Raw genomic sequence first — 16895 nt, 5'->3', positions numbered from 1 at the left:
CACACATAAAATATTTATTTTTTATTTTAAATAATTTTTATATTAAAAATAATTAAATTTTTTAATTACTTTTGACTTTATAATTTAAAATTTTTATTGTAATAATTTTTTGTATTTTAAAAAAATAAATACTTTATATATTTCATATATTAACTCGTGCAAGTATAGGTAGATATACTAGTATATATAAATAGAAGTTTAGACAAGCAACATAGAGGTCAACAAAAACATAAAATTATAATGGATAGTCTTAACTTCAATTTCTTCCTTGTGTCATCATCATCTCTGCTTAAATGTGGTTTTAATTTTGCTTAGCAGAACAAAGACCTCCTTCATACTAATTCTCTCATTTGGAGAGTCATGAGATCCAGAGCCAAGTCCATGATTTTTGATAAGGCTACTTCCATGGCAGAAACAACTTGTTCCTCTCCCTCCATCAAATTAGGATCCACAACCTCAATTATCCCACGTGGCAATGACTGTTGGATCCATGACCTTAAACTTAGTCCCTCACAAAACATTTCATCAGTTGGTTTCTTTCTTGTGAAGACTTCCATTAGCATAATACCATAGCTGTATACATCTCCCTTTGGGGACACTATTCCTTCCAATCCATACTCTACAATCACAATTGCAAGTTCTGATGTTATAATATTAAATTACTTCTTCTAAAAGCTTTATTTAACAAGAACTAATGAAAAATAAGAGCATGCAAGTCAAAATACCTGGAGCCGTAAAACCAAGGGTGGCTAAGGTGTTTGTATGGATTTCAGATTGGCCGTCTTCTAATAGTTTAGCAATGTTGAAATCACAAACATGTGTAACCATATCTTCATCCAACAGAACATTACTTGGCTTCAGATCACAATGTACCACAGATCTAGTGTTACCATGGTGTAGATACTCCAATGCACATGCAACGTCTATTACTACCTTCAACCTTTGCATGAACGGTATGAAATAGTTATGAGAATACAACCACTTCTCCAAGTTCCCATTTGCTACAAATTCCATCACCAAGGCCTTGAAATTAATGGAATTTGAGCAACTTCTGATGACTTTAACAAGATTTCTATGGCAAAGATTTCGCACCCCTTCGCATTCTGCATCAAAGCTTCTTGGTGCTTGTTGTATCTCCAAGTTGAATACTTCAACAGCAACCATAGTTCCATTTAAAAGCTCACCTCTGAAAACAGAACCTAAACCCCCTCTTCAATAAGATTGCTCTCATCAAATTTCTGTGTTGACTCCATGAGTTTAAATTAGGAAATTCGACTTGGAAATCGAAACGATGGAAAGTCTTCAGCAACTGAACCCTTTCTTAGTTTTCTTCTGTATATCAAAATAACTGCACATGCAAGAATCATCCATAATACAATTAAGGGTATTGCCAATTTCAGAGCTTTGGATCTCCTACTATGTTTTGCACCATCATTGGAACATGGTAGGACTCTAAAATTTGGTCTTCCACAGAGTCCATCATTCATAATGAATGATTCATATTTGAAATTTATAAACTTGCCACCATAAGGAATCTTAGCATGTAGCCTATTATAAGACAAGTTTGTAAACTTGAGATCAACAATGTTCACAAAAGACTTAGGAATGGTTCCTGATAAAAGATTATGAAAAAAATCAAGAAATTTCAAACTCAAAATGTTCCCAATTGAATTAGGAATAGGCCCTTATAACATGTTATAAGCTAACGAGAGATTCAATATTCTTTGTAAGCTACCGATTCCGGTGGAATTTTTTTCTGAAAGCGTGTTATGTGAAATATCCAAATTGATCACAGCATTCATGCTATTTATCTCAGCTGGCAAAGATCCTTCAAGACCATTGGAGGATAAATTTACCTCCAAGATATTACTAAGACTCCAAAGTGTGGAAGGTATTGTGGAGGTTAGATTGTTGGAATCTAAGTAAAGTATTTTTAGAAAAGAAAGATGATCCACACTTTCTAGAATTGTCCCAAAATTTTGTTATAGCTAAGAGTCAACTGGTTCAAATTCTGAATCCTGAAAAGTTATTCTGGGATAGAACTATTTAGCCTATTTTTTGAAAGGTCCAATAGTTGGAGAAGCTGTCTAAGTTTCCAATTGTGCTTGGAATCTCTCTAACAAATTGGTTGTTATACATGTTTAAATCATATAGGTTTTTCAAGTTTTCAATCTGTGGAGGAATTTCACTCTTGATGTTACAACTCCTCACATCAAACCTTTAAAGAAATTGTGAAAGAATTCCAATGGCGTTTGGAAGTGTTCCACCAAGGGATTTAAATGCTAAAAGAATCTTTGTCAATTGCCTGCATTGTGTGAGTGAATTGAGGAGACCAAGACCACCGGTGAAGTTGTTTCCCAAGAGATATAGGAGTTGGAGATTTCTTAAGTTGCCAATTGACTTTTCCCTACTTTCAAATCAGTCTTTAAAGAGCATTTAATGTTCTCGGCACAGAAATCAAAGTGACGCCCTAAGTAACGATTGGGAATAATTCACGCGCATTGGAGCCATAGACTTTGTCAACGGGTTCTCGGGCTAGACAAGACTCGACCCGTGAAAGTGCAGGTGACTCGAACATACCAACCATAAGCTCTGAGCTTCACAGCCTGGTACTTTGGGGGCACTGACCCGACAAGGGTTCCAGATCCAATCACGAACCATCAACCCGGCGTGTTGCTCAACCTGAATTCAGGCGCCACCTCACGTCCTACTAAGGAAACCTGGACAGCTAGCAAAAACTTTCAGGTAGATGGGTCTAAGAGAAAGGAACCCACCCGAGTTCAGAGTACAAATGGGGAGGGACCTACCTGTAACATTTTTACCTTATTCAGCCTCCTCATCATACGGACACTAATTTTGACATTAGAATATCTTTACAGGTGGCCCCATCCGCTGACCACCAATGACTCAGATTATCATCCTCCTCGAGAAACTTGCGCTCAAGTCTGAATCTACCATCTCACCAATTGCTCCAACCTCAACCCCATCCGAAACGTCATTTACCCGAGCAAGCGAACAATGATATTGTGTATGCAGCTAAAAAAATTCAGCTCAATGTATTAGATATGTTATAGCTAATAATTTAATTCAATCCAATACAAATTATCAAAATCATAAGATATCTGGGAGTAAAATCCAGATGCAACATCTAGGAGGCATCCTCTTGTGCCATTTCAACTTGGGCTCAAACTGCTACTTTTTTTATTTTTTATTATTTTGGGTCATAGGCTCAAACTGCTTTTTTTTTGGGACATGCTCAAACTGCTATTTATGTCTAACTATAATGTATACGAACAGTTTAAAAAGTTTTTTATTTTTTTATCTTGGCCCATCAGCCTGAAAAAATTACTTTTAATATGGATTAACTATATTTAACATTTAGAAGTTTAGTTGGTTCTACCAGCCCAAATTAAATTTAGTTATTTTAAGGCATCCTCATAGAAAATTTATCTATGAATGGAGTTTCGATCTACAACAAATTCTTCTTTAGTAGGTTAGGTTGGAGATATTATGAAAAGAACCTAGAGAGTTTGGATCCCACTTTAGAAATAGCAAGTATTTTGTAACTAACCGTTTGCTCTTAAATAGATATAACCTACAGTAAAAACATTAATCATCAACAGATATAAATAAATAATGATAGAGAATCTCAGTTTAAATAAGGTTATTCCTCTATCAATGAATATCAATATGTATTTCCAAAAAAAGAAAAAAATTGATGTTTGCTCAAATCAGTTATGTAAAAGTCATTGTAGGATAATAAAAAATATGCATACGACAAATCTTGAATTTCTTACGTGTGTATTAGGATAACATAGACAGTTAGATACCATCGTCTCTAAAAGTTAAAATAGCACATTCTTTTTTAAAAATATGGTATGTATATAAATATATAATAGCCATTACAAAAGTTAAAACATGTCCTAAAATTAAGGCTTGTTTGGTTTAATTTTGAGAGAGGAATTTTTCTGTATTCGTTTTCTGTTTAAAATAAAATAACCATAAGTAGATTAATATCCGAATTTAATGCGCAAGAAATAAAACGTAACTATAAAAAAATTTAGCCTAAAAAGAATAATTGTTGCGTTGTTAGAAGAAGTTTTTCAAAAATAAAAAATAAAAGATAATTATGTTTAGTAAATTAAAAAAATATGTATTTTATATTTTGTATTTAGCTAAAAAAATTCAGCACAATGTACTATATGGTCTGATTTTATTTTATTTTTTATTTCCTCCAATTTTATGTAAATAATTTACGTTTTATTTTAGAAAAAGTTGAGTAAAATTTATTTAATAAAAAATATGCATAAGTCAAGTCGTGAACTTTTTTATAATTCCATTCAATCTTAGTTTTGGTTTTAAAACAAGTTCCTTTCAATGTTATTATCATTTATGTTTCCCTATATAGTAAACGACAATACGAGTATCATCCAAACAAAGATAAAGATATTATATGGATATTGAGGTACATATCCATGTGGTTGTTATATACAAGAAGTCTAAGAAAGCTTATGAAAAGAGATATTGATTACGTTGATATTTAAGATAAGATTGATCGCTTTGTTCTGTTAAACATTTAAGAATATTTTAGTCTCTTTAAAAGATGAGATTTATATTTTTTAATATAATTAAACAAGTTTTATTATAAAAAGGTATTTAGTTGTTCAGGATTTTTCATCTTAAAAAATTATTTTAGTCTTTTAAAAGTCAAGTATAAAAACATTTTTGTCTTTTTTTCCTATGTAAGATTTCTATTTATAATACAATTATACAATTTTAATGAATCATGTAAAATTTAGTCTTTTTAAAATTAATTATTACGAGATATGTTAGTGTTATTTAGATTTTTTTTATCAATAGTAGATGTAGGTTTGTTGTAATTTTTTTAGTGAGAGTATAGAAGAAATACATAATATATAAATGTGTAATAACTTAACAAATATTTTTGAAGAGATTTTTTATTTTTTTTAAAACGAGAAAAAATTATTTTTCTCCCTCTCTTAATCCCTTCTGATTTAACAAATCATCAATATCACAACTTAAACATCTTAGGACATAAGATTTTCTTCTATTAGAAAACTAAATATGAACTATGAGGACTCTTTGAAACTAATTAATGTTAAAAAAGTTGTTTAGCCTATTAAAGTGAACTATGCAAATATTTTATTCTTTAAATACATACTCAAAATATTAACTTATCCATCTAATTAAATATATTCGTAGAAAAAAATTGTTTTATATACAAAATATGAGCATTATTATTATATATCAAAATTTTTATACTATGTCGATAAATTTGTGTTATATGAAATTTTTTTTGTTATATTTCAAAATTTATGTGTTATATCAATAAGTTTGTATACTCTCTAATAAAAATTTGTGTGGTATAAAAAGCACTAAAAAAGAGAAGTAAAGACTGATGCGCGCACTTTTTTTATGGGCTTGCACCAACTTATTTAGACTTGATTACAAAAATGCTACTTAAATAAGTCATTTTGGTAATCAAGTTCAACCAAAATTGATTCAATAATTTATGGCCACAGTGAAAATCAGTTGGAGAAGAAAGAAAAAATACGTAAGNGACCGTTTAAATTTTTTTTTCTACAATTAAAGATTATTCTCGCACTTAAAAGAGTAAGTTGAATAGCCTCGTATACCCACGCATGGGGAACGATTCACAAAAATCCTACATATGGCCTACTATTGAATAATACTAAATTGTAAGTCAAACAAACAATTCTTTTTGCATAGTTAAAATTTCTTTAATATATAATATGAATAATACTATATATTTAAATCTTTTTGTTAATTAAGTTCAATTAAATTGGTCTAAAATTAATAAAAATTAGTTATAAATAACATTATTTCAAAGCTTATTGTTTAAATTGATTGGACTTAGTTTATAAAAAAATTTAATTGTGTATTATTATTTAAATATATAATAGCCATTACAAAAATTAAAATACGCTCTAAAATTAGGGCTTGTTTGATTTAATTTTAAAAGGAAAATTTTCTGTATTAATTTTTTGTTTAAATATATACATTTAGTAATATTTTTCTTTTAAATATTTGTTAATGTGTTAACAAATATATTTAAATTTTTTAAAAACTTACTAAAACTGTTATCTATTCTCCATTAGAATATAAATAAACAAATTTTCATGTTTTGAAACTAGAAATCGCTCAAAATCATTTTCACTGTCACTTTCATGCATGCTGTGAAATTAAATCACCTCTAGTTCCTTTTTAATCATCTCTTGCTCCACCTCTTTAATCTCTCGCTCTGTTTCATTTATCTTATGATTCGCAAATCAAAATCACAATTGAGTGTTCTCATTCTCACTTCAGCTCATGTTATCTCGCTTTTGGTTTATCCTCTCGTCCCCTACATTGTTGCTTGGTCTTCTTGCATACACTATCTTCTTCTTGCCGATTTCATCGTCTGCTCGTCCTACGACCTGGTGAGTTTTAATTTTCTTGTTTAGTTAGTTTCTTGTTCTTTCAATTTTCTTTAATCTTTATATAATAATTAATTTGTAGTTAATTTGATGTATATTTATTAGTTGATTTAGGTTTTTAATTGGTTATGTAGTAGTTAGATTTTAATTAAGTTGTTAAAAATTATACATTATTAGTTTAGATATGCATGATTGTTTGTCAAGCAATTATAGTACACCAGGCTTTGATAAAACATTTTACACTCTCTTTCAATTCTATTAATTTATGTATCAATCTAAATAGTTATGTGCATTTTTCACAAGTATAAATAGAAAAATATTGTTCTAAAAAATCAATAAATAAGTCTTAATTTCTCATGAATTCAAATGTGAAGACAACTGTGTTATTTCTATTTTATTTATGTCCAAAGTGTTATGGTTGAATTTATGATAAGATGGAAGAAATATTAATTTATTTGAATACAAGAGAATAAAAGTATTATTATGTATAGAAGATTAGAGTTACATTAACTTTTATGCAGCAGTTTTATATTTATAGGTAGGGGTGAACACGGATCGGATATGGCCAAAATTTCGATTCAATCCGCATTAAAATTATCGAATCGGATCCAATATCCGTAATTTTTTAGTTTGGATTCGATCCGCACATTTGCGGATCGGATCAGATCAGATAGCGGATATATCTGCAAAACACAATTATTTTTAAAAGGTTATTTTTATTAAAATAATATCAATAAAAATTCATTTTTCTATTCTTTTAAATATGTTTACTCTTAAAATAACATTAATCATACTTTTCTTGAATAATAAATTAAAATAACACAACATATATCATAATTATTAGTCGAAATAAAACATAAAAAAATATTTATTTTTTTATTTTTTTATTTTTGCGGATACGCGGATATGTGGATCGGATATGCGGATACCTACACGAAATCCGTGATCCGATCCTATTAGTGTGCAGATCTAATCCGATCCGATCCAATAGTCTTACGAATCGGATCCATATCCGTAATTTTTTTATCGAATTCGGATATATATCGCGGATATGCAGATCGGATCCGATCTATAAACACCCCTATTTATAGCACTACACTACTGCACTAACTTAGAAGCACTGCACACACTTAGGAGCATAAGACTATAACAGATTCCGTTATAGGCAAATAACCATTGTTGGGCCAAAATTTAATACTAGTAGTTAGTTTAATGTTTTTGCGAATAAATTCCAAATAGTCCTCTTTTTTTGGACCATGATGTAAGTTAATGGTGTTTTGTTTACTGGTCTTAAGTTAATGGGTTAATAGCCCCGTTTCAATACTAAAAAAATAAGTGACTACTAGTAAATAAATCCGTGCTATCCACAGAAACAAATAAAATGAGTTTACTAATACAATTTTTACGATAAATTTTCATGACAACTAAATTAAATAAGTGATGCTTCATAATAATATACAATTGCTTTTACTTGAATAACATTTAGATTTATGCGGTTGCTTAATCAACCGTTTTTTTTTTTCATGCTTAATCAACTGCTTAGAAGCATTATCTGCCAATATTACATGCTTGACTAAAATATGGTAGTATAAATCAATACTCAACATTGTGTCTTTCAACCTGTCTTGATTATACCATTTTTGTGAAGGAAAAAAAGGTGCATCGACCTTGCAATGGTGATACTTCTAATACATAAATAATGATAGGGAGGGAAAAAAAAGTCAAAACTTGCCTTTTTAACATTCATTAATTATTACAACAATTAATGAATGCTAAATAAGATAAATAATTAATAAATATTAAATAAGATAAATTCTGACTATTTTTTGTTATTTTTTTGTTACCAAATATTATCGTAAATACATATATGATAAATTAGCACATCTAATTAATATCTTTCATGTAAGACCCAAAACTTTTGAAAAGATTTATTATAAATTAATCTCAAATTCAATTAGTTATTTGTGGTTTTAATTCCAGAGATTTCTTTATTAAAGAATATTTAATACAAGTTTTAATTAATTGAATTTGAAATAAATTAAGATTCTTATCCAATCTTACAATTATTGAGGTTTTCTATATTTAAATTATAAAGTTTAGTAATTTTAAAACAGTAAGAATTTTATATGAATTGATTTAAATAATTAAGATTTTGAAATTTAATACTTCAGTTTTTGTGAATAAAGAAAATTAATTATGTCATCTCTAAATCTTGGATTTGAGCATTTAATTGAAAGTAATTTATAAAATTAATGAGCAAATAGTATTTTCTAAATATAATTAGTGTTGGATTTAATTTGGGTTTCAATTATTATATTATTCATATTTTTATTTGAAATTACTAAACTAACCCTAAACCTAATTTTTACACACACTCACCTCACCAAACCCTAACCTAGCCGCCACCCCCAAATCACAACACACACACAGCTTCAATTGAAAAAAAAAAAGAAGAAATAAAGGGAAGAGAGGGGAAGGGAGACACTGGAAAGGAAGAGGGGGAAGGAGAGGAAGGCGGCGTGGTGGGTGTCACTGCCACTACCGCCGCCGCTATTGGCAAGGGAGAAGAAGATCCGAGAGGAAGAGGGCGCCGGGGATGAGGGAGCTGCAATAGGGGAGAAGAGAAGAAGAGAGGGAGCCGTCGCCGTTCAACTCGCTGGTGCACGAAATTGTGATTACACTTTTCACAACTCCTTACAACTAACCAGCAAGTGCACTGGGTCGTCCAAGTAATACCTTACGTGAGTAAGAGTCGATCCCACAGAGATTGTCAGCTTGAAGTAAGCTATGGTCATCCTGTAAATCTTAGTCAGGCGGATTCAAATGGTTATGAGGTTTTGATAATTAAAAGATAAATAAAACATAAAATAAAATAAAGATACTTATGTAATTCATTGGTGGGGATTTCAGATAAGCGTTTGGAGATGATTTGTTGCTTCTGAACCTCTGCTTTCGTATTGTCTTCTTCCAATCATGCATGCTCCCTTCCATGGCAAGCTGTATAATCCTCTCGGATGAAAAATACCATTTTCGGTTTCTGCACGGCTAATCAACTCTCGGATTTCTCGTCTCGGATGAAAAATACCAGGTACAGTTACCGCACGGCTAATCATCTGTCGGTTCTCACTAGCGTCGGAATAGGATCTCTCTATCCTTTTGCACACTGTCACTGCGCCCAACATTTGCAAGTTTGAAGCTCGTCACAGTCATCCCTTCCCAGATCCTACTCGAAATACCACAGACAATGTTTAGACTTTCCGGATCTCAGGAATGCTGCTAATTGGTTCTAGCCTATACCACGAAGGTTCTAGTCTCACGGATTTGGATGCTCTGTTGTCAGGAGAGACGATACAAATCGTGGATTAGAGCCCCAAGAGATTATACTCCGGCTGTCGTCCAATGATTATGTTGAACATCATGTAGACCACTTGTGGTTGTCAGGCACGCGAATCTTGGCTAAGCGAGTAACGAAAATAGTGGGTGATTGTCACGGGTCACCTCTTCATTCTGATTTAACTGAATTAAGTACGAGAGTATATCTTGGAGAAGAAGTAAGCGTGAATTGAAAGAGAAATAATAGTACTTGCATTAATTCATGAAGAACCGCAGAGCTCCTCACCTTAATCTATGAGGTGTAGAAATTCCACCGTAGAAAATACATAAGAGAAAAAGTCTAGGCATGGCCAAATGGCCAATCTCCTAAATGTAACATAAAAGTGAAAAGATGATCAAAAGATGATTAGAGATAGATATACAGTAGTAAAAGTGCTATTTATACTAAACTAGTTACTAGGGTTTACAAAAAATAAGTAACTAAGTGCAGATAGTGCAGAAATCCACTTTCGGGGCCCACTTGGTGTGTGCTTGGGCTGAGCATTGAGCTTTACACGTGCATAGGCTATTTCTAGAGTTAAACGCCAGCTTGGATGCCAGTTTGGGCGTTTAACTCCAGTTTTGGTGCCAGTTCTGGCGTTTTACGCCAGAAAAGGGTCTCTTGCTGGCGTTTAACGCCAATTTGGGCCATCAAATCTCGAGAAAAGTATAAACTATTATATATTGTTGGAAAGCCCAAGATGTCTACTTTCCAACGCAATTGAGAGTGCGCCAATTGGGCTTTTGTAGCTCCAGAAAATCCATTTCGAGTGCAGGAGGGTCAGAATCCAACAGCATCTGCAGTCCTTTCTCAGCTTTTGAATCAGACTTTTGCTCAGGTCCCTCAATTTCAGCCAGAAAATACCCGAAATTACAGAAAAATACAAAAACTCATAGTAAAGTCCAGAAATGTGATTTTTTCATAAAAACTAATAAAAATATAATAAAAAGTAACTAAAACATACTAAAAACTATGTAAAAACAATGCCAAAATGGTATAAATTATCCGCTCATCATAACACCAAACTTAAATTGTTGCTTGTCCCCAAGCAACTAAAAAAAATAGGATAAAAAGAAGAGAATATACAATAAATTTCAAAATATCAATGAAGATTAGTTTCAACTAGATGAGCGGGACTAGTAGCTTTTTGCTTCTGAACAGTTTTGGCATCTCACTTTATCCTTTGAAGTTCAGAATGATTGGCCTCCATAGGAACTCAGAATTCAGATAGTGTTATTGATTCTCCTAGTTTAGTATGTTGATTCTTGAACACAGCTACTTTATGAGTCTTGGCCATGACCCTAAGCATTTTGTTTTCCAGTATTACCACCGGATACATAAATACCACAGACACATAACTGGGTGAACCTTTTCAGATTGTGACTCAGCTTTGCTAGAGTCCCCAGTTAGAGGTGCCCAGAGCTCTTAAGCACACTCTTTTTGCTTTGGACCACGACTTTAACCGCTCAGTTTCAAGCTTTTCACTTGACACCTTCACGCCACAAGCACATGATTAGGGACAGCTTGATTTAGCCGCTTAGGCCAGGGTTTTATTCCTTTGGACCCTCCTATCCATTAATGCTCAAAGCCTTGGATCCTTTTTACCCTTGCCTTTTAGTTTAAAGGGTTATTGGCTTTTTGCTCTTGCCTTTTAGTTTAAAGAGCTATTGGCTTTTTCTGCTTGTTTTTTCTTTTTTTTTTCTTTCTTTTTCTTTATTTTTCGCCATTTTTTTCCGCAAGCTTGTGTTTTTCACTGCTTTTTCTTGCTTCAAAAATCAATTTTATGATTTTTCAGATTATCAATAACATTTCTCTTTTTTCATTATTCTTTCAAGAGCCAACAATTTTAACATTCATAAACTTTACTATAAAAAATATGCACTGTTTAAGCATTCATTCAGAAAACAAAAAGTATTGCCACCACATCAAAATAATTAAGCTAATTTCAAGATAATTTTTGAAATTATGCACTTCTTGTTCTTTTGCAAATAAAAATATTTTTCATTTAAGAGAGGTGAGGGATTCATGGAATCATTCGTAGCTTTAAGACATAGACACTAAACACTAATGATCATGTAATGAAGACACAAACATAGACAAAACATAAAGCATAGAAACGAAAAACAGAAAAATAAGAACAAGAAAATTAAAGAACGGGTCCACCTTAGTGACAGCGACTAGTTCTTCCTCTTGAAGATCCTATGGAGTGCTTGAGCTCCTCTATGTCTCTTCCTTGCCTTTGTTGCTCTTCTTTCATGGCCTTTTGGTCCTCTCTGATTTCATGGAGGATGATGGAGTGCTCTTGGTGCTCCACTCTTAGTTGCTCCATGTTAGAACTCAATTCTCCTAAAGAGGTGTTGAGTTGCTCCTAATAGTTGTGTGGAGGAAAATGCATCCCTTAAGGCATCTCAGGGATTTCTTAACGAGGGACTTCCTCATGCTCTTGTTGAGGTCCATGAGTGGACTCTCTTGTATGCTCAATCCTTTTCTTAGTGATGGGTTTGTCCCTGACGATCGAATTTCTATCGGTAAAAAAATTCGTAAAAATAATCGCGTTGTAAGTATAGTTTCTAAACCAACAGAGAATCCTTTCGTACAAAAATTTTGGTTGTCACAAGTAACAAACCCCTGATAAAATTGATAACCGAAGTATTTAAACCTCGGGTCGTCTCTCAAGGAATTGCAGGGAGGTGTTCTTATTATTGGTTATGCAAAGGTATATTTTGGGATTTTTAAAAAGGTTTGAACAAGTAATTTAATTGACAAGAAAAATAAATTAATAATTAGAAAAATCTCTTGGCAAGGTATGAGAACTGGAAATCCTATCCTAGTTATCCTTATTAGATGTGATGAGAATTGTTATTGCTCCCACTTAGTTAACCCTTACTAAATAAAGGAAAATCAAGTGGACTAATTAATTTGATCCTCAAGTCCTAGTTAACTCCTGTGGAAAGACTAGCTTTAGAGCGATCCAAATCAATTAGCAATTACCAAATCTCAATCTACTGCTGAGTTTGATAACTCAAGTGTTACCAATTACTTAACCAAAACCAAAAGGGAAAATAAATCTAATTTAAATTGAAAGCATCATAAATAGAATAAAACAATCATAAGTCTGAAATACCTCAAATTATATTAATTAAGAAAATCCTAACATGAAGGGTTCATAAACCAATTTGGAAAGATAAATACCCATTAAAGTAATAAAATAAATAGAAGTAGAAAGTAAATTAAAAGAACATTGAACCTGTGATGAAGAGAAGTAGCCTAATCATAATAGAAATCCTAAATCCTAATCCTAATCCTAAATCCTAAGAGAGAGGAGAGAATCTCTCTCTCTAAAAGCTACATCTAAAACTTAAAATTATGAGAATGAATGTTGTCTTATGTTCTCCTCGATGAATGGATGCATTCTCCCACTTTATAGCCTCTAATCTGTGTTTTCTGGGCCAAAAACTTGGTAAAAAATAGCCCAGAAATCGCCCCCAGCGATTTCTGTTACGTTCAGCACGCGGCAAAGTGACGCGGACGCGTCGTCCACGCGTTTGCGTGGATTGAAATTTTGCAGATGCGACGCGTGCGCGTCATCTACGCGTTTGCATTGCCTAACTTCAGGACAGCTATGATAAATTATATATCATTACGAAGCCCCGGATGTTAGCTTTCCAACGCAACTGAAACCGCCTCATTTGGACCTCTGTAACTCAAGTTATGACCATTTTAGTACCAAGAGGTCAGGCTGGACAGCTTTAGGAGTTCCTTCAGTTTCTTGTATTCCTTCCACTTTTGCATGCTTTCTTTCCATCCTCTAAGTCATTCCTGCCCTATAATCCCTAAAATCACTTAACGCACATATCACGGCATCGAATGGTAATAAAAGAGGATTAAACATAGTGAAATTAAGGCCAAAGAAGCATGTTTTCAATCATAGCACAAAATCAGGAAGGAAAACGTAAAACCATGCAATTTATATGAATAAGTGAGCAAAGAGTTGATAAAAATCACTCAAATTAGCACAAGATAAACCATAGAATAGTGGTTTATCAATCTCTCCACACTTAAATATTAGCATGTCCTCATGCTAAACTCAAGAGAAGTTATAAAGAATGAATGGGGAAAGTAAGATTCATGAGATGCAACCTATGAATGTAACTATATGTTATGATGATTCTGTCTACTTGGTTAAAAGAAAATAAGTTCTTCAAAACAAATATAAATCAAATTTCACTAATTCAAATTATATAGTAAGGACAAGTAAACTTGTAAGAAGATAACTCATGAAAGCAGGGAACATAGAACCAAGCACTGAACCCTCATTAGTAGTGTATATCACTCTAACTCTCAAATATCTAGGGTCAATCACTCTACTCTTCCCTAGTCATGCTTTCTATACTTTGTTCTTCATCTAACCAATCAATAAATATTTAACATACAAATACACGCATCTGAAAATTATAACAAATGACTTATCAAGCGAAAAAGTGATCTTATATATAAAAAGTAAACAAGAAAATGTGTAAAAATCACATTACTCTAAAAGGTGATAAATTAATCTCAATCATCTATAGATCCTTAACCATTTTTCATACTTTGGCCCTTCCAACAAATACATAACTACAAAATTGATTCAACAAGAGCTTTTCCTGCATCGATAATCACACCGTCTTCATGTGATTATGGGAGCAAAGACAACTGAATGGCACGGTTTTCCATAATCATTACTCCGATTATAGGGCTTTATCATTTTTAATTTGGTTGGGTTTTCAATCAAAACTTTGCCTTCATCCATGGTCTTTGCTGCCTTTGGCCCTTTTCTTATAATCATTATTCTTACATATTTTGAAGCATTACCAAAAAATAAATAAATATTTTGGTGAACCCTAGTTGGGCTTTGTGCAACCCAAAAAGGAATTTTTGTGGAGAAAAATTATGAAAGGCCTTGTCAAATATCAATGAAAAAGAATTAAGTCAATTAACTGCTATTTTGGTTATTTTTGGTTATTTCTAAAATGACAAATGATTCCTCAATTTTTTTTTTCTAACAAATGACTTCTCTTTTAATTAACGTTAGGGTTTATTGGGGCATTTTTTTCAAAAAAAATCTTTTATAAAAGTAAAAGTAATTTTATGTTTGATACAAATTTTTTTTTATTTTTTTAAAACTTTTATTTTTACTATTAAAAATTTACTAAACACACTAAAAAAAATTTTTTTATTAATTTTTTTTTTGTCGATTTAATGATATTCAAATAAGCACTTATTGTATATAAAAGCCTAGAAGGGTATACGTAAAAATCCAACAACATAAAAAAACAGTCGATTCTCATATAACATTATTGGAAATTAAATGATACAAAACACAAATGGATATCCATACATCTATCAAGTACAAAATCAATCCCAATCCACAAACAACATGACTTATTTATGTATGTGAATATAGAAGAACTACTTTAAAATTTCCAACCCACAATAAATATATAATCTTTTTAGGCTGAGCTAACACCCTGTTGTTCTGATGATTCTACTCTAGTAGCAAAAGTAGCCAATCCAGAATTTCCATTAACAAAGTTACATTGCTTTCTGATTTCACCTTGAGAGCCAGTTAGAACTCCAATATTACCCATCTTAATCATTGATGCCTTAAATGCTTCAAAGAAAAGAGTTTGGTTACTGCTGAAACTGTTCACAATGCTAAGTGTAGATGCACCAACTGTAGAGAAAAGTTCTTGATCACTCTGAAGCAATCCATTTAGAGATTGAAGATTGGAGAAGTATTTGTTGTCAAATGTGTCTGGGGTTGTTAAGTCCAAATTGGTGAGAGTATTCCCTGGTCCACCATTGGGGCAAATTGATCTAAGTGTTTGTAGATAGGTTGTGTTCAAAGTTGGATCAGGATTTCCAGTGTTGCTAAAATTGTATAATCGACTGCTGAAAAATCTACATTGAGCTCTCCCAATTGTGTGAGCACCTGCAAATTTTCATATATATACAATGTTTTAAACATTTATAAATACAATCTTCATTTTTTATTGACTGACATCTAATAACATAAATAATCATATCTCTAACAAATTCCATGCACTACGCAAGAGCTTTTTTCGAACTTGCGTGATTTTTTTTTTCTACAGACTTTCTATTCTCCTTTTATTTATCTTATACTGTTCTTTTTTCGTGGGATAATAAGGATCAAACTCTAAACATTTTTATCATAAAAATTCTGATCCTATATCATCAAGTCATTTCTTTCAGAAGTTTAACATGATAGAAAAGAGAGATATAAATGGTTATATTTCTAATAAAAATGAGTCATTGTAATAAATAACATCAAATAAAAATGCTATTCAAATAAAATTAACAATATATTATCATATATAATTTAAAACACATGAAGCAACTACATAATTATTTAAAAAAAAAATCATATACCTGAAAGTGCAACTAGATCAGTTATGTTGAGGGATTGATTGGCAAAAGTAGAGATAAGTTGACTAAGATTGAAGGTTGGAGCCGGAAGTTTTTGATTAGCAAGGGTAAAGTTTGCTGTTAAACTATCTCTTCTTCCCAATGGAACTTTCCAATCAGGACCATGAGCCTGTAAATATATATAGTTGTACAAATTAATTAACAAGAAAGTAAGGTTTTCAGAATATTAAAACAGATCTGCAAAATTAAAAATATATGAAATTAAAACTTAGTTGGTGTATTATATATGTAAGTTGTAGTTAGTGCCTTCTAATGATTTATTTCTTCAAGCTAATTTTTATTTCCTCTGTTTAGTTACTAGATCAGTATATCAACATTATTCCCAATAAAAGAAATCTAAATTCTAAGGGATATAGCATCAAATGACCAAAAGCCAAATGTATATTAACGGATTTAGATAAAATTCTTTTTTAGTATCTCACATTTTGAGTTAAGTTTTAATTTCATTTTTTGTGTTAAAAATATTGTATTTTTGTCTTAAACGTCTTATATTTTATTATTATAATAATAAAAATTTATTTTTTAAAAAAGATAAATTTTATTATATAATAAAAATAAAATAAAACAAAATATTTGAG

General features: G+C 31.6%; 1 protein-coding gene across 1 annotated transcript in view; it reads right to left on the bottom strand.

Moving 5' to 3' along the window:
* LOC107638832 (peroxidase A2) overlaps positions 15137–16895 on the bottom strand; it is a gene marked incomplete in the record, with an annotated part of 2351 nt that continues 592 nt past the window's right edge. The window contains 2 exon segments of the mRNA XM_016342228.2: positions 15137–15802; positions 16261–16426. Coding sequence (XP_016197714.1) covers positions 15321–15802; positions 16261–16426 — 648 coding nt within the window.

This window comes from Arachis ipaensis, chromosome B04 (genome assembly GCF_000816755.2).
Source record: "Arachis ipaensis cultivar K30076 chromosome B04, Araip1.1, whole genome shotgun sequence".
Lineage (NCBI taxonomy): Eukaryota > Viridiplantae > Streptophyta > Magnoliopsida > Fabales > Fabaceae > Arachis > Arachis ipaensis.
This window is presented reverse-complemented; position numbering and strand designations above follow the sequence as displayed.